Consider the following 20069-nt stretch of genomic DNA (forward strand, 5'->3'; position numbering starts at 1 on the left):
CTTAATTCCGGCTTGTGATTCTTCCAGCCTGGCATTTCTCATGATGTACTCTGCATATAGGTTAAATAAGCAGGGTGACAGTATACAGCCTTGTCGTACACCTTTCCCTATTTTGAACCAATCGGTTGTTCCATGACCGGTTCTAACTGTTGCTTCTTGGCCCGCATACAGATTTCTCAGGAGATAGGTAAGGTGGTCTGGTATTCCCATCTCTTTAAGAATTTGCCACAGTTTGTTGTGATCCACACAATCAAAGGCTTTTGCATAGTCAATGAAGCAGAAGTAGATATTTTTCTGGAACTCTCGTGCTTTCTCCATGATCCAGCGAATGTTGGCGATTTGATCTCTAGTTCCTCTGCCTCTTCGAAACCCAGCTTGTACATCCGGTAGTTCTCGGTTCATGTATTGCTGAAGCCTAGCTTGTAGGATTTTGAGCATAACCTTGCTAGCATGTGAAATGAGTGCAATTGTGCGATAGTTTGAGCATTCTTTGGCGTTGCCCTTCTTTGGAATTGGAACGTAAACTGACCTTTTCCAATCCCGTGGCCACTGTTGCGTTTTCCAAACTTGCTGGCATATTGAGTGCAGCACTTTAACACCATCATCTTTTAGTATTTTAAATAACTCAGCTGGAATACTGTCATCTCCACTAGCTTTGTTGTTAGCAATGCTTCCTAAGGCCCACTTGACTTCACTCTCTAGGATGTCTGGCTCAAGGTCAGTGATCACACCAGCGTGGACATCAGGGACATTAAGATCTTTCTTGTATAGTTCTTCTGTGTATTCTTGCCACCTCTTCTTAATCTCTTCTGCTTCTGTTAGGTCCCTGCCTTTTTTGTCCTTTATCATGCCCATCTTTGCACTAAACGTTCCTTTCATATCTCCAATTTTCTTGTAGAGATCTCTAGTCTTCCCCATTCTATTGTTTTCCTCAATTTCTTTGCATTGTTCATTTAAGAAGGCCTTCTTATCTCTCCTTGCTATTCTCTGGAAATCTGCATTCAGTTGCTTATATCTTTCCCTTTCACCCTTGCTTTTCGCATTCCTTCTTTCCACAGCTATTTGTAAAGCCTCATCAGACAGCCATTTTGCTTTCTTACATTTCTTTTTCTTTGGGATGGTTTTAGTTGCTGCCTCCTGTACAATGTTACGGACCTCCGTCCATAGTTCTTCAGGCACTCTGTCTACCAAATCTAATCCTCTAAATCTATTCATCACCTTCACTGTGTACTCACAAGGAATATGATCTAAGTCATACCTGAGTGGTCTAGTGGTTTTCCCTACATTCTTCAATTTAAGCCTAAATTTTGCAGTAAGAAGCTCATGATCTGAGCCACAGTCAGCTCCTGGTCTTGTTTTTGCTGTCTGTATAGAGCTTCTCCATCTTTGGCTGCAAAGTATATAATCAATCTGGTTTCGGTATTGACCATCTGGTGACGTCCACGTGTAGAGTCGTCTCTTGTGTTGTTGGAAAAGAGTGTTTGCTATGACTAGCTTGTTCTCTTGACAGAACTCTATTAGCCTTTGCCCTGCTTCATTTTGTACTCCAAGGCCAAATTTGCCTGTTATTCCGATTACTCCTTGACTTCCTACTTTAGCATTCCAATCCCCTATGATGAAAAGGACATCTTTTTTTGGTGCTAGTTCTAGAAGGTGTTGTAGGTCTTCATAGAAGCGGTCAACTTCAGCTTCTTCAGCATCAGTGGTTGGGGCATAGACTTGGATGACTGTGATATTGAATGGTTTGCCTTGGATACGCACTGAGATCATTCTGTCGTTTTTGAGGTTGTACCCCATTACTGCCTTTCCCACTCTCTTATTCACTATGAGTGCAACTCCATTTCTTCTAAGGGTTTCTTGCCCACAGTAGTAGATATAATGGTCACCCGAATTAAATTCACCCATTCCCGTCCATTTCAGTTCGCTGATTCCCAAGATATCGACGTTCAATCTTGTCATCTCATGTTTGACCACATCCAGCTTGCCTTGGTTCATAGATCTTACATTCCAGGTACCTATACAATATTGTTCTTTACAGCATCGGACCTTCTTTTCGCTTCCAGATACATCCACAGCTGAACGTCCTTTCGGCTTTGGCCCAGCCGCTTCACTCTTTCTGGAGCTACTTGGAAATGCCCTCCGCTCTTCCCCAGTAGCATATTGGACACCTTCCGACCTGAGGGGCTCATCTTCCGGCGTCACATCTTTTAGCCTTTTGACATTGTCCATGGGGTTTTCTTGGCAAGGATACTGGAGTGGGTTGCCATTTCCTTCTCCAGTGGACCACATTTTGTCAGAACTCTCTGTCATGACCTGTCCGTCTTGGGTGGCCCTGCACGGTATAGCTCATGGCTTCACTGAGTTATGCAAGCCCCTTCGCCACGACAAGGCAGTGATCCATGAAGGGGTATTTGAGGGTATGTACATCCAACTCAGGTGAACGGTGTAGGAATTACAACAGTTTGCATATGTGCCTCCCACTTGTTAAGGGACCAAAAGTAATGGGACAGAATAATAATCATACATCAAACTTTCCCTTTTTAATACTTGGTTGCAAATCCATTGTAGTCAATCACAGCCTGAAGCCTGGAACACATAGACATCACCAGACGCTGGGTTTCATCCCTGGTGATGCTCTGCCAGGCCTCTACTGCAACTGTCTTCAGTTCCTGCATGTTCTTGGGGCATTTTCCCTTCAGTTTTGTCTTCAGCAAGTGAAATGCATGCTCAATGGGATTCAGGTCAGGTGATTGACTTGGCCATTGCATAACATTCCACTTCTGTCCCTTCAAAAACTCTTTGGTTGCTTTTGCAGTATGCTTTGGGTCATTGTCCATCTGTACTGTGAAGCGCCGTCCAATGAGTTCTGCAGCATTTGGCTGAATGTGAGCAGATAATATTGCCCGAAACACTGCAGAATTCATCCTGCTGCTTTTGTCAGCAGTCACATCATCAATAAATACAAGAGAACCAGTTCCATTGGCAGCCATACATGCCCACACCATGGCACTACCACCACCATGCTTCACTGATGAAGCCATGAGGTGGTATGCTTAGGATCATGAGCAGTTCCTTTCCTTCTCCATACTCTTCTCTTCCCATCACTCTGGTACAAGTTGATCTTGGTCTCATCTGTCCATAGGATGTTGTTCCAGAACTGTGAAGGCTTTTTTAGATGTCGTTTGGCAAACTCTAATCTGGCCTTCCTGTTTTTGAGGCTCACCAATGGTTTACATCTTGTGTTGAACCCTCTGTATTCACTCTGGTGAAGTCTTCTTTTGATTGTTGACCTTGACACACATACACCTACCTCCTGGAGAGTGTTCTTGATCTGGCCAACTGTTGTGAAGGGTGTTTTCTTCACCAGGGAAAGGATTCTTCGGTAATCCACCACAGTTGTTTTCCGTTGTCTCCCAGGTCTTTTGGTGTTGCTGAGCTCACCGGTGCGTTCCTTCTTTTTGAGAATGTTCCAAACAGTTGTTTTGGCCACGCCTAATGTTCTTGCTATCTCTCTGATGGGTTTGTTTTGTTTCTTCAGCCTAATGATGGCTTGCTTCACTGATAGTGACAGCTCTTTGGATCTCATCTTGAGAGTTGACAGCAACAGATTCCAAATGCAAATAGCACACTTGAAATGAACTCTGGGCCTTTTTATCTGCACATTGTAATTGGGGTACTGAGGGAATATCACACACCTGGCCATGGAACAGCTGAGAAGCCAATTGTCCCATTACTTTTGGTCCCTTAACAAGTGGGAGGCACATATGCAAACTGTTGTAATTCCTACACCGTTCACCTGAGTTGGATGTACATACCCTCAAATTAAAGCTGACAGTCTGCAGTTAAGGCACATTGTGTTTGTTTCATTCCAAATCCATTGTGGTGGTGTATAGAGCCAAAGATGTTAGAATTGTGTCGATGTCCCAATATTTCTGGACCTGACTGTAGATCTTTCCTCAGCTACTTGACAACAGCAGTATTATATATTGAATTTGACTGGATGCACAGTTCTTTCTTGCGGCACAAATGTTCATATTTTGGACACATTATATGAAGACCCTGCTCCTTGAAAAGTCTATCATGCTGGGAAACGGAAAGGAAGGAAAAGAAGAGAATGGCCAGCAGCAAGGTGGACGGACTCAGTTACAATGGCAATGGGTGCACTACTGGAAGATCTAAAGGACCAGCTTAGGGATAGATTTCCATGGAGAAAATCTACCTGTGCGGTCAATAAGAGCTGACATTAACTTGATAATCAAGTAATCAATCACTTAATCAACCAATCAATCAGTCAAATATGAAACTACGGTTGCAGGACTTTTTATCAAAACTATATGTCATATTATTTCATGTGAGTTTTTCCCCATTTTAGTTTCATGTTTTTGGTTTCCAACTTGGTTTTTATGTTTTCTAACTCACCATCAAGAGCCTACAACATGAAGTAAATCTGTCAGGTTCTTATTAACAATTGTATTTCAAATGGCATTACTGATTACCTTTAAGTTCTATTTATTCTGTGAAATTTGATATAATTTCTTGGCTTATAAAGCCATAAATAAAGTAGCAAACTACTGAGGATATTAATTTCAGAAATACTTTAACTTGACATGAAAAACATTTTGGAATGCATCATACAATCGTCTTCAGTCCTGCCAATCTCAGAATACCGAGAACAGGCAGGGGACACCATGAGCCATTCTTGTGCTCTGTCAAGCGGACAATCATCATTTAGTCAGTTGCCTGAGCCCAACTCTTGAAGGAACAAAAATCCATTCACACCCACTCACTGCAGAAAGCAGATGGGAATGATTTTCTGGGTGCATTTTCTTCATCATTTTCTAAAAAATCTGAACTACTGGTATGAAGTAAAAGCTGCCTAGTTATTAAGATGTAACCCTGTATATACATTTCCACCGAAAGCCGTAATAATGGCATGAAACTGCAGTACTAGTAATGTTCTCAACCACATTGCACTGCACTGTCTCTGTGTGCGTGGCCGAGAAAGAGAGGAGAGCGCTCGAGCCCAAAGGCTATGAGGCAAGATAAGGCAAAAGTGTGGTATATGTTGTTCTTTTTTACAGAACTGTTCAACTGACTAGATCAGTTTTCTCAACCTTGGCAACTCTAAGATGTGTGGACTTCAACTCCCAGAATTCCTCAGCCAGAATGGCTGGCTGGGGAATTCTGGGAGTTGAAGTTCACACATCTTCAAGTCGCCAAGGTTGAGAAACACTGGACTAGATAGATTAAGATTGCACTCAAGGGTAAGGTTGTCTATGAAATCAGCTATAATGCTCCCTATGCCCTACCTTCAAAAATTATGAAACTGAAGTTTTGCCACCTAACTAAGCCAGAAGAAAATTGACTTGGCTGCTTAAAGATGACAATATGAATAGAGTCAAAACAATTTAGAAGGGTTTTTTGTCTTGTTTTGTTTAACATTTACAAGTGTCTTTTGAACATTTTTTTATTATAATAAGATTTATTTTGTATGTTAAATAACTTGAATAGAATCCCCTGCTTTTGAAAATAGTACACTTATACATGTATAAATAAATAAATTATCTGTTAAAATCCCAAATACTTTCCAGCCTTTTTGCTCATACATTTTACATACATTATTGCTTCAAAAAACAGAGCAAAAGTCTGGGTATAAATGGAATGATTTTGAAGAGAAGTGTACAATTTGCAGAAGTCTATATACAGTCCTGTGTATATAGACCTGTAAGACACAGGGCTCATAGAACATGCTTAACTTGGTCCGTTATATTTCTTTTTCATACAATACATTGACTCATAAACTAACCTAGCATGTACAAGAAACTAAGACACAGACACAAAAATAACTAAGGTAACTTATGAATACCTAACGATGTTAAACCTGTTCCTATAGATTTACTTACAAGTAACTCTACTGATGACCGAAGACTTAGAATGAAACCTATTACCCCACTTTCCATCATACCTCCCATCCTTCAATGTGAGACTGCAATTGCTCAAGGGCTTCCAGCTTCTCCATCTGCCTTTTGGTCTCATTGATATTGGTACACACTGTTTTCATTGCCTGTAATGCATTCAATACTGCTTGATAATCTGGGTGTTTAGTGGGTGTCCTCTTGGCTAGTTCCTGGAATAAAATTGTAAAAAAGAAAAGGAAAAACAGAAATAAATTATAGAAGTTATAAGACAAACTTATTTTCTATTATGTTTGAGGCAGAATGCAATTACTGAAAAACACAATTGCAAGTAGATGTCTCTAAATGAAATATGCTAAGTTCAAGACTTTCATTAATTTTAGGACACTGCAAGACAAGACCTTCCAACTTGCAATCCTCTCATCTTAGGGGGTTGACAACAGTTTTCAAACATATATAATTCTGAAAGCTTTTGTTTTCAAGCTTCTCAATCAGCTCATCAGTTCATTAGCCCCACTACTTATTTTCAAACATTTATTCAGATTGTACATTCCACTTGCCCTCAAGGATTACGTCGAAGGATGTTCATTCACAGATAGAATAGCATCAGTCCCCGGAATATATTATTTTCCTCTTCTATGCCCACACCTTCTCTACATACTGTTCTTTCTAACTAGCAGAATTTGCAGTGTATATGGGGGAAACAGAAGACTCATTTTGTGAATCACTCTGATATTACACTGGATATTGCTCAGTACCACCTTCAAACTGAAATACTGTCCTCTTGAAAACATGGGTCAGTCTATGCCAGGAATGATCATCTTTTTAATAACTGAGGACATCATTTGACATTTTTAAGGAGACAACAGCTGTAATCACTAGGATGATGAAGCATAAATGGCCAGGTTATGCCAAATACATGGCTGGCTCCAGGATCCTGTTTTATTCCTGGTTATCCAAGTGATTTTTTTCCCCTTTGCTTTTCAAACATTACAAACCTATTTTAATTATGGGAGGATGTTCTTGATGCTTCATAAAAGGAGTCAGGGGTCACATTTGATTCTGATTCTTTAAGTTGCCTATCCCTGGACTACATTAAAAAATGTCCTCATTGTTACATTTATCTGGACCCTTTTCACTCGGGGTTCAGGCCTGGATATGGAACAGAAACAGCACTGGCCACATCTCTGGTGGGAGCAAGATGGGAGTAGTGCATTCATCCTTGTTCTACTTGACCTTTTGGCGGCCTTCGATACCATCAACCATGGTATCCTTCTGGAGTGGCTCTGGGGTTTGGGAGTGGGGGGCACTGTGTTCTCCTGGTTCTCTTCCTTCCTCTGTGACTATTCCCGGTTGGTGTTGATAGGGAGCAAGAGGTCCGGCCCTTGGCCCCTGCTTTGTGGGGTCCCTCAGGGTTCAGTATTTTCTCTGCTTCTATTTAACATCTACATGAAGCCACTGGGTGAGATCATCTGTTGCCATGGGGCAAGGTATCATCATTATGCCAATGATACTCAGCTGTACATCTCAGCCCATGGTGAGTTAAGCGATACCATGACCTTCCTCTTGCAGTGTCTGGATGGGGAAAATCTACATTTCAGACTGCAGGTATCAACCTCTACGAAATTATGAGGCACAAAGAGAAGTGCTTTCTTTATTCTCCTGTGATACATTGTTTGATTGATTGTGCCACCAAATTAACGTTGGCTCTTAGTGACCACATAGATTTTTCCATGACAAACTGTTCCCAACCTGGTCCTTCAGATTTTACAATGATGCTCCCATCGCCACTGTCACCGAGTCCATCCACCTTGCTGCCAGCCATCCTCTTTTTCTCTTTCCTTCCACTTTTCCCAGCATTACAGCCTTTTCCAGCTGGCTAGATCTTTGCACAACATGTCCAAAAGTTGATAATCTGAGTTTGACCATCTGAGCAATGAGTAAGAATGTTTCCATTTTATTTTTCTTGGTTGTGTATGGTATTCTCAGTTTTCACCAATACCAAAGTTCAAAAGCATCAATATTCTTTCTGTCCTGGTTCTTCAAACTATAACTTCTGCTTCCATAAAGTATCACAAGTAAAACCATTGCCTGCATTATTCTGATCTTTGTTTCACATCATGGCATCTGAATATCTTTTCTAAGGCCTCTGCTGCTATTCTCCCAAGTGCTAGCCTGCAGCATATTTCTTCATTGCAGCTTCCTTCACTGTTAACAGCTGATTCTAAAAGCAGAAGCTATCTACCACTTCAATATCTTTACCATAAATTTTAAGGCAGGTTGCTGTACCCACTTGTCTAGTCTTCTTTATTTTTAATTTTTGTCCCATTTTTTTCACTGTTTTCACTGACTTTTATCAGAGCTTCCAGATCATTTGCATTTTTCAACTATCGTTGTGTCAGCAGCCTAACACAGGTTACTGGTGTTTCTTCCTCCAATTTTAAAACCACACCCATTGCCTTTCAATCCAGTCTCCCTCAATCTAGCCTCTCTCAATATATATTCAATATATAGGCTGAATAAATAAGGGGAGTACACAATCTTGTCTCACTCCTTTGCCAACCCAAAGCCAGCCTGTTTCACCATGTTCTGTCTAGACTGTAGCTTCCTGGCCCGTGTATAGGTTTTTCATGAGAGAAATTAAATGTTCTGGGATTCCCATTTTGCTAAAGAGATGCCACAGGTTGAGACAACTGACAAATTGAAGGACTTTTTATAATAAATGAAGCACATATTGACTCCTTTTTCTTATTCTTTGGCTTTTTCAATTATCCATCATCAGTGATAATATCTTTTGTTCCTTGGCCTTTTCTAAAGCGGCTTGAAAGCTGGCATCTCCCATTCCATGTAGGGCTCTAATCTGCATTGGATGATCCTAAGCAATATTTTGCTAGCATGTGAAGTTAAGGATATTGTGCAATAGTCCGTACATGTTCTTAAGCCTTCCTTTTTTGGTATTAGTAAGATTAGTTTACCACTATCAGATTAGTTTACCACTATCTGTTGGCAATTGTGTTATTCTCCAGATTTGCTGGCATAGTTTGGTTAGAACCTTTATGGATTCTTCTTTTGTTGCTTACCATATTTCTGTAGATATTCCATCAATTCCTTTAGCCTTCCATCTTGGTAAATGATTAGACTGCTGATCTAATTTCATTTTCTAATATTAGTGGTCTTGTAAATAGGGAATATCTTCTAAGGTACCTTGTTTGTCGACATCTTTACTGTACAGTATTTCAGTATCTTTGTTTGATCTTTAAATCAGTTATCAGTTCTGAGTTTGGACATCTTTTACAAGACTTTCCTTGTTTTTCCTTGTTTATTTCAATCTTCAATTTCTTTACAGATGTTACTATAATCCTGCTTCTCGTCTTTTCTAACAGCTCTGAAATTATTTGTTATTTCCTGAGATCTTTGTCTTCCTTGGCTTTGGCTTCTCTTTTCGGTAATTTCAACTGTTTGTTCTAATATTCACTTTGTTTTCTTCTGTTTGTTCATCTTTGGCAGTCTTTTTTCACAATATCCTTAACAACTTTTTCATTTCATTCCAAAGTTCCTCTTGTTCTCTATCAATGAAGTTCAAGACTTTAAAGTGATTCCTGAAGGTCTCCTTGAAAATGGTGGGCATGTGTCCAAGATCATATCATGGAAACTGGCTGATTTCCTTCTTTTACTTCATCTTGGAATGATGTCCATATGTATTAGTGTTTTGGTTGTCTGAAGACCATGTTAGCAATTACGAAATAATTGGATTGGCAGATATTGATAAGTTGTTCTCCTGCTTCATTTTGGCTTCCTAAGCTATGTAGTCCAACAACATTTTCCCCCTTAATATTTCCAGTGTTGGCATTCCAATCTCCAACCACAAGCAGCACATCTTGCTTGCATGTTCTATTGATTTCAGATTGAACTTGACCATAAAACTCAGTGGCCTAATCTTCTTCTGCATCAATCGTTGGAGCATAAACTTGGATAATCATCATATTAAAGGGTTATGTGCAAAATCTAATTGATATTATTTGGTCATTGACTGCATTGTATTCAAGTACCGTCCTTTACATATCCTTCCTGAATATGAAAGCAAGTTCCTTCTCCATTTTTCATGTCCTGAGTAGTAAGCAATATGATCTTCTGACTAAAAATGTCCAATTCCAGCCCATTTCAATTTGCTGCTGCCTAAGATATCAATGTGTAATTGATTCACTTCCTCTTTCTCTGTGTTGAGCTTTCCCATCTTTAAACTCCTTATGTACATGTTTCTTATTTCTTTGTAGCTTCAGATTTTCTTTTCCTGCATGGCAACATCAGCAACTAGATATTCTGAAGGCTTTGATTTAGTCATGTCATATACACACTTAGTATTTTGAAAGATTCTCAACATGCTGAGTGTTATCTGATCTGAGAGGCCCATCAACTGGCACTATCTTGTCAATAACTTTATCTTGCCTATTCATGGGGTTTTCTTGGTAAAATACAGGAGTGGTTTATCACTGCCTTCTCTCATACAGTATGAAATCATGCCTTTGCAATTGTCACTAAAGTGATCATCTGCCTCCATCATCTTTCTATATTGCTGTTGCCCAATACAGCTGTTTGCTTGCTTGCTTTAGCTAGACAGCTAAGGATGACCTTCATGCCTTGGGTGACCTTGCTGGGATTATACACTCTTGGCACACACTCCTGGCATACTTTGCTCACCCTCCCAGGAACACTCCAACTCCCACCATGATCAGGCAGCAAAATAGGGTTTCGGAGGGCTTGTGATACATGCTTTGTATATTTTTTTTTTTAAAAAAACTGACTTCTACAATGGAACTTTTGAAAACAGAACATCATTGTTGTCCATGTAATGATTACTAGCAAAATACATGTCAATATGATAAATGAGATGGGTTTATAAAGGGAAAGTATATTGTAAGGATACTTAGGTAGCATGTGCATTAGTGTGCACTTTGCATACATCATACACACATATCCATATGGATGCAGCTGCCATATCTATATCCATGAGAAGTGAGCTAGTCAGGGATTTTGATGATGCTACCCACTGTAGTGAGTCATAGTGTTCACTTACAAAGGAGCAGTGGAAGGATATGCACATGGGAAAATTAGGGGGTGTACTAAACACATTTCCCCCATTGACCCATCTTTTGAAAATTCATCCTATGTATTTCCCTAGATCCTCTTCAACTGTATAGTTCCATCTGTAATATTATCACGCTACAAACTGCCAGAATATTGGGGACTGGATACTATATATGCAGATTGTTTTCTGCTTCTAGGTAAAGAATCTTTATTTAGAGCTGAAACAATGCAATTAAAATCATTGCTGCTTTCAAATTATAAAAAGAATATGTGTGGTATAGGTTTTTGATAATACTTGGGCCTAAAATGTTTGGAGCAGATCTGGTTAACTCTTTTTCTTTAAAAATTTAAAAGCTGCTGGCACTGCTGGTGGCTTATCAACAACCAGCACTGAGCTCTGGCCAGTTGCACACTTTCTCCCCAGAGCACAGTATGCACAACCTAAGCACATTCATCTTTGTTCATTCTTTGGGGGAAAAGCATGAAAGAGCAGGCTAGTGCTGCAGCAAACTGTCCTCTTCCTACTTCTGCTTCAAGGGTTCATAACTGTATCTCTCCCACCCAAAAAAAGACTGAAACAAATGTTACTAATTGATTATCTGTGAATTAAAGTAACAAACTGGAACAGCCACATTGATTAGGTTGCACCTCAACCACAACAACTAAATCTTTTCCTGGGATTCTGAAATGATTAGAACATAGGAAAATTAGGGGGTGTACTAAACCCATTTCCCCCTGTTGACCCATCTTTTGAAAATTCATCCTATGTATTTCCCTAGATCCTCTTCAACTGTATAGTTCCATCTGTGATATTATCATGCTACAAACTGCCAGAATATTGGGGACTGGATACTATATATGCAGATTGTTTTCTGCTTCTAGGTAAAAAATATTTATTTAGAGCTGAAACAATGCCATTAAAATCATTGGTTCTTTCAAATTATAAAAAGAACATGTGTGGTATAGTATATATCATACTATGTGAAATGAAATAGATTAGACAGTAGTGGTCAGATAGACTTAAAACAGGATATGTATCTATGTATGTATGTATAGAGGTAGTCCTTGGTTACTGACCACTCGTTCAGCAACTGTTTGAAATTATGACAGCACTGAAAAAGGAGACTTACGACCAATCCTCGAAGTTGCAGTGTCCCACCATCATGTAATTGTGATTCGGGCACTCAACAACTGGTGCACGTTTATGCTGGTCACAGTGTCCCATGGTCATATGATTGCCATCTGTAACTTTCACAGCTGGCTTCAAACAAGCAAAATCAATTGGGAAGCCAGCAGGAAGTCACAAGTCACGATCATGTGATGTTGCACTTAATGACCTGTGGTGATTTGTTTAATGACTGCAGTTGGAGCTGATGTTGTAAGTCGGTGCAGTCACATGACATTCTGCTTAATGACCGTGCTGCTCAGTGACAGAGTTGCTGGTCCTTATTGCGGCTGGTAAGTGAAAACTACCTGTATAGGCATATCAGTTTTTCAAAAGGATCATTATGAGAGCTCTTCTGGTTGATACCCCAGGTTCTCTCTCCTTTAAAATACAAAATGCAACTATTAACACTGAGGAACTATGTTTCATTAACAGGGATTACTCTTGCCCCTTCTGAGCAAAGGGTCAACTAAGTGATTTTCCTTTCTTCTTTTCTTTCTCATCTTAAATGACTGAGTGAACTCTCCTTGAATATTTATCAAGTGATTACTAAACTTTTGTAGACTGCAAAAACAATGACTAATAACAGACATGCAAAGCTGAATTACTTTTTTCACATCTAAAAAGGTAACAAAAATTCTCAACTCCATTTTTCTAAATACACAGCCAGATTCTACTCACACTTTCAATACAATCAGCAACAGACTGAGAGGTCACACAGGTTGAATTAGAGCTAGGCCTGCCAAATCATGGAACAGATATCACAATCCATCAACACAACAGATGTACACTACTTTGCATGTGACTATCATTCTGTCTTAACAGTATATATTACACATTTTGTTTGTTCTGAGCAAGCACCCGTGCTGTCCTTGACTCCTTCATTTAATATTGATAAAACTGATATTCTTGATATCTTGCAGGAACCTCAAAGTACAATTGAACCAGTCACGGAATCTGTTAGATAGCATTCCAGCAAAACCTATCTCCTCTTGAGCCTTTAATTAAATTCCTTCTCTTAAACTTAAAATAGGAAAATTGAAAGCCTGAAGTTGTCTTCCTTCCCCCATCCCATCTTGACAGGCAGACTTTGCCTTTTCATCAACAAAATAAATCCAGCATTTCAAAATTATGGACTGTGTGATTTCATTTTATTTTTAAATATGAATGCCTTCTGCTTTCAAAACAAGACTTCACTCTTTTATCTTGTCTGGCTTGAATCCAATGGTCTCTTGGCCCTCCAATTTACGTCAGTGTAATTTCTGCAAAACAATGTTTACGGACTGTATTAGTTTGCAGCAAACAAGCTGAAATTCCAAGACCCAGGTTCATGAGAGTCAAGTGGGACCAGCTCCATCTGGCAGACAACTCTCACAACTCTCTGTGTGTCTTGCTTATCTCTAATTTTAATAGTCATGTCAATCAGAAAATATTGCATCTAGGCAAGAAGGAATAGAAATGGAAGGGTTAAAGGAAGATGATACTATGCCTGAAAGAGCTGAGCTAGTGGACTGAAGATCTGAGGAACAGAGCTGGCCCTACCATTAAATGAAGTGAGACAATCCCTTCAAGTAGCAATAGCTGGAGGGACCAGCTGTACAAGCTCTCCAGCTATGCTACTTGGAATCTCCAGCCATCCTGTTTTATTCTGCACTGCTAAAGTAGTGTGTTTAAACCAACACTCAATTGTGCTGGAAGACTCCATCCTGTTGCCAGAGAAAGAGTCAGCTGTCAGTCTAGTCAGCTTCTATATAAGGAATGAAGCCCCCACCCATCCAAATGACTTTTTTCTGGGGTAACAGAAATGCCTTGGCTAAAGAGAAAGAGTTAGCACAATGAAACGAGTACAATGAAGAAGGCCAATGCAGAAGAACGAGCACATGAAAGACAGCATAAGAATGGCATTGGAAACAAAATGCATAAAGACTTTAGTCCGAGCAATCATTCCTGGGGAAAAGTCCAGCTTCATATCATATTCACTAGGGCAAGAGATCTAGAAATGGCCTGCTTAGGGATTAAGGGAAATTCTGAGAAAATTTTACTGTGATAAAAAAATCCCGGACTTGAAATTAAAGCCAGCAATAAAGGAAAATAATTTGTTTCTAAGATCTCACCCCATTACCAGGTGGAACAGTAATTTGATAATATGACACAGATCTACCTGTAGAAGCCTGAGAGGTCGAAGTGTTTAAATACAGAGGGAACCACCACAATTGAAACATCAGCATTCCCTATACAGAGAAAGAGACCTGTTTAATCTATTTTCATTTCTCTTGTAAATGAACAAGCCCATGGGAAATAATTCACTTACACATTCTCTCTAACACACACACAGAAAAAGCAGTGTTTTTCTCACAAACTCTGCATTTTGGGCCAGTTCACATTGTGGCTCTTTACATTATTCTGTGTTCATACCAGTGGTATACATGTGTGAGGAATGTACTGTAGTACGACCGAAGCTGCAAGTTTATATATCTCAGCTACAGGATCTTGAGCTTGTATTTCCCAAACAGGAACTGCCACTTTTGAAACCCATGAGGTATCCCATTCCATCTAGTATGCTGCTAATGCCAGCAGCATCCTAAACAGGGGAACGTAAAAAAGGACATAGCAAAATACAAAATAACCTACAATATTATGGAAAAAACTAGGCAAGTTTGCAAAAAGAAAGAAGTTTTAAAAACAAATCAGAGCACTTCCTAGAAGAAAGGATGTTGTTCTACTGAAACTTGCCTTGCTTTTATGTGATCACCCTGTTGCCACCCACTGTCTTTTTCTACAACATACCAATAATCCTTATTTACTCACTTTCAGAGCCGAGCATTTTTTTTTCTGCAGAAAATTACAAGTATCCATATAAAAGTATTCCCCTGCTCACTGCTCCTTGCATTTCGTGACACTGCAGTGGGACATTACTTTGTGCACAATGCAACACTGCTCTTCTCATGCTACTTCTCCCAATTTTATACAATGAATAAGCCAATATTATTTTATTATAGTGAAATAATAATTCTTTTTCAGAACTGAAAACACACCGTTGTCAATTTTCCTGCAGAGCTTTAAGTTGGGAAGGAGAATATTTTAGCACCTTAACATCTAGCTAATTAGCACTGTCCTGTCTTTTACACAATCCCAGGAAAAGATAAAAGGCACTTGGCCAGATTTCCATCACAGTGCTTATCTCTGTTGATTTCTGACACCTACCATCATGAAGGGTTGCAAGCATTATGCTGTTTTGCATTTTCTTTCAAGTGAATCTGGAGTTCGGCAACTCAGTTTCTGCCTCTAGGTGAACCCTTCTTAGGAGTACAGGAAACTCCCTACCAAGGCTACAGCCTATAATTATCAAATGCACTTTCAAGTGGATCATACAGCTGGCAGGCATGGAAACCAAATAATACAGCCTTGAGCTGCAGCCAGATACCTGAAAACTTGGGATGCAAATAAATGGCAGCAACTATCCATAATCCTTTTGCCAAACAGCCATCGGTCTGTTGACTCCAAGCATGTGTTGTGTTACTATGACCTACATATCCCATTATGTTAGGGGACAAGAAAGCAGAAAGAAGTGCTACTAATCTCCACCCTGAGGATGAGATTTATATGTAACCACACTGCTTCCAACTCACCCTAATCCCCAAGGGTCTCATTTACTTCACAGAATTTGTCCTCTCTGAGTGGAATACACTATTTCAGTGCCCAGAGGTTGAACCATGTAACAGCTGCCTCACTGCTGAACTCAATAGTTAAAAGCACAGGTTTTTATAGCACCAAGTATAAATGAAACTATATACTAGAAAAGTATTGAATAAATAAGTTAAATAGATGGGCTGTGCAATGTTACTATAAATTCCCCAACCAGCAAACTTTACTAATACCAAACTCCTCTAACATTTCCTGCAACTCAAAAGTATGATTAATCTCTAAGAATTGATTCAGGCATTATACCTAGGACAAAGTAAATTTGTCATCCCATCCCCTAACACTATAATCATAAACACAGAATGAATTACATCACCCAAAATTCACACTAGTGATGTTCATGTATGAGTACAAATTCTTCATGCAATGACCCAGTTCACCCCCAGATGACATAGTTGATATAAAAGATAAAAAGATTGGGGGGGGGGGGTTGCATTAGAATGGTGATTCCTTATAGAGACTTCAGCCACAAAGTTTACTTTAACATCCAACTGGATACATTTTTGAGTTGTTTAGAAGACAATTATTTTAATTATTTCTTTAGAAGAAACGAGGATGAAGAAAATAAAATAAAAAAGAAATAGAATATAAACTTGAATACTGTTTCTCTTCAGTCTCCATAACTTTATATTCATATTGCAATATACCTATCCCTTAATTTCTCATATTTTGCAAGGTGCTCCTATTTCTTTCTCCTCTCTGATTTTCTTTTCCATTTCCCCTTCTTTTTTCTCCCTATATTTTTCTGTACTCATGTTCCATTCCATCTTTCTTCTTCTTTGACATTTATGCCATCTGTCCTGAAGTTCTTCTCCCTCTTTTCCCAACCCTGATAATACCCTGGTATTCTTCCTCAATGAGACAGTCACATTCATAATCAAAAAGGAAAAAAATGCATTGAGGAGAAAAGAGGACACAAAAGATTTACTTCAATGTTGCATTTGCTCATTGTTAAGTACAGATGCAAAGGTAGATACAATTACTACAACTCAACTAAAAATTCAAGGTATCTTATCAAAGGGACAAACTCCGTGATCAGTTAACCTGCATGGCTGTTTCAAGTGCTGTCCAGGTCCTCATAAAGTGCAATTCTAAAGCCCTGCAGCTCTCCCTTGTTTTGGTTCTTGATCCTTAAACTGGAGCCAGACACTTTGAAATACTCTCTTTTAACAAGCTTCCAGATACAGAATGATCCTTTATAAAGAAGGCCACAAGGCCATCCTGCATGTCCATGAGCAGTGATGTGTTCAGGAGTGCTCTTTTTTTAACATAACAAATAATAGTTTTCAAGATCTGAAACAAAGTATGGAAAACTAGAGGCTAAAAATAATTCCGCTACCAATTAAGTTGTCCTGAAACAGCTAGCATCAAATCTAAAGCTGAATCCACATTAAGCAAATTCTGCTTGACCTGTGATTAACTGTGTGAGTTTGATTCTGTGGGAGGAGAAGGAAGATGTCTGTATCAATGAGTATGTTTATCATCATTGTAAGAGGAGAGAATACATTTGTTAATTAATATAACATCAGTAGTGACTCTGGCTTGGTCCGTATGCAACTGGATGAAGCAGTAATGTATCCAATGGAAGATATATTATTTGCTGCCTAATATTATTAATTTGCTGCAAAAAAGAAACCACAGCATCTATTCTAGAATCTCTCTTCTTAATGCACCTGAGATTGCATCCATCAGCTGCAGTCTAAAGTTGTTCAAGTTTCACTATTTGAGATTTGGGGTTGAGGCCCTGACTTGTCCTTTAAAAAGCGGGGCGGAGGGAAGCATGGGGAGATCCGAGAGGCAGGAGCATACATTAATAAGTATCTGAGGTCAGTGTATAAATGTGGCAAGGCTAGAATTAAGACTAAATAATAATTAAATTATCAATACAATTAATACAATTATTCATTATTCTCTCATATATTAAGTTAAATTAAATTAATTTTTTTTCTTCCACCATATTAAAAATTACAGTTTGGCAGCAACTAACTGTATTCACACAATATATTTAACCAGGTCAGTTAAAGATTTACTCAGTACATTTGCACAACATAAGAAGCTTGGTCAGCTGTAACTTTCATTATATTTTTGTGGCTCAGCATGTTATATGAATCTAACTTGTTTGGTTACTCTTATGTGCATTGTGTGAATCCAGATAATGGGTAAATTTAGCAACAAGGTTAAGTAGGTTGTGTGAAGGCAGCTTTAGATACTACCAATTCTGCTCCTGATCATTCCTCTGCTTCTCATCGATTCTTCATTTTTCCATTTTCCAATTTGTTCCACAGTCTCATAAATACAACTGAAAGCCAACCAAGCAATCCACATCAATGTAGATGTATAAGGAAGGGAAACATGTAGTCTGAGATGGGTTCTGGGAACCTTTATCAAATCCCAACTTCCTTGGCTTGTTTATCCCATTCTAGAGGCTTTAAGAAGGCCCCCAAGTGTCACCCATAATCCCAGAGCAAATCCAGAGAATAAACATCCCCTCCCTTCCTGCTTAGCCTTGACCCAATGATTATTTTGGGCCTCTTGCAAAAATCGAGACAGCAGTTTAAAACAAACTAAATTTTTCACAGTCCAACCCTAGACTTAAGTATGTAAAAAAGGACTTGGATTTTTGGACTTTTGAAGCACTGCTCTATCTCAAGTATATCAAGCTATTAGCACTAAGGAATATATTTTCATGAAAAGATCAGGCCTGATCTCCATTTGCAAAGGCATTTTTTGTACATCTCTCATGTATACTTATCCCCACTCTGACCTTGTATAACTGAAGCTTGTAAGCAATTCAGATTCATGCAATATTGCTGGATTACACATTTGTAGCTTTCCATATGACAGCCCAAACTTTCTTAATTAACTTTTGTGCCAGAAAAATCTTTCTCCTAGTTTATCATAATGGCCTTCTCCTTTTACTCTGTTGGCATATGTGCATTTATTTACATGCTGTTTGCCTACCATAATCGTTTTTAAGAGAGCATTTGGACTCATTTGACAGCAACTACAGATTTATCATTTTTAGTAGTTTCTTTATTATTGACTGATTTTATGGATGTATTTTATGATTTTATTAATGCTTTATCTCACCTGTTGTAAGCTACCTAGAACCAGAAGGGTAGATGGAATATAGATAGATAAATGAAACAAATAGATAGTATATTACCTTGCCTCCCCAAACTCATGGTACCATGTCAAATTAATGAATGAGAAAAGAGCAGAATAGTGTAGCAAAACAAATAAACGAACAAAAACCAACCCTTTAAATTTTTATTCCTAAGAATCTATTCTTGTAATGTTGCTTTTTAAAATGGAAATGTTTCTCTGCGTCAGAGTGGTACACTCCCGCTTGACAAATACAAAGTCCGTTGTCATTTAAATTTACTGAGATATATTTTTACATCATGGAATACTGGAATATAAACATGATTCAAATTTAGTTCAAAAACCACAACTCCACAAACATTTTGGAAAAATGCTCTGATTTTACCCCAGAAGCTGCATACATTGTTGTTCTGCCAACATGCGCAACAATACTTCCAAAATCCAGCACCCTACTGTGTCGGCTGATTATTTCAAATCACTTTAAGGTCACTTTCATTTGTAGTCATAACTTGAGAATGAATGTGATTATGACAAAGAAGTTAAGCGTTCTGCTGTATTGCACAAAGATGATTGCACATCCCAGAAATTATTGCAGAAAACATATTCAACTGCCATTGGTAATGGAACAGTTTAGTAGAAGATCAGCAGTAGTCCTCTTTTATTACACATGTAGCCTGCATCGGGGACCAGTCATGCAGAGGTCTAGCATGGATGATTTATTCCTCTCAAGAAAAAAAAAAAAGTGGGGGGAGAGGCAGGATAAAGAATGAATGAATGAATGAATGAATGAATGAATGAATGAATGAATGAATGAATGAATTCCAAATCATGCTCCTATATGACTCAGTGGTTATGCTCTTTTAACACTGTCTTAGCAGAAAGTATAAAATAGATATTGCTTAAGTTTAATGTAGCATTCTGATCTGCAATTGATACATATATCTTGATGTTCACATCATTTCATTGTAAAGAGATATCAGTTTATGGCTTCAGCATGCAAGGAGCCTCAAACAGCATATGTACAATGGGTGTTCCATGAAGCAACTCAACATACTCTAATATAATACAACCAGCCAGGAATCAGCAGAGAAGTTCTT

The 20069-nt window shown here is 38.7% G+C and overlaps 1 protein-coding gene across 1 annotated transcript in view; it reads right to left on the reverse strand.

The window, feature by feature from the left end:
* The window catches only part of PREX1 (phosphatidylinositol-3,4,5-trisphosphate dependent Rac exchange factor 1), a 237349-nt gene that overhangs the window by 106974 nt on the left and 110306 nt on the right, over nucleotides 1-20069 (reverse strand). The window contains exon 6 of the mRNA XM_088153617.1: nucleotides 5966-6127. Coding sequence (XP_088009743.1) covers nucleotides 5966-6127 — 162 coding nt within the window. The remainder of the gene's footprint in view (nucleotides 1-5965; nucleotides 6128-20069) is intronic.

This window comes from Python bivittatus, unplaced genomic scaffold, assembly GCF_059951505.1.
Source record: "Python bivittatus isolate LINGU-HERP-01145 unplaced genomic scaffold, Pbiv_v1 ctg000700_np1212, whole genome shotgun sequence".
NCBI lineage: Eukaryota > Metazoa > Chordata > Lepidosauria > Squamata > Pythonidae > Python > Python bivittatus.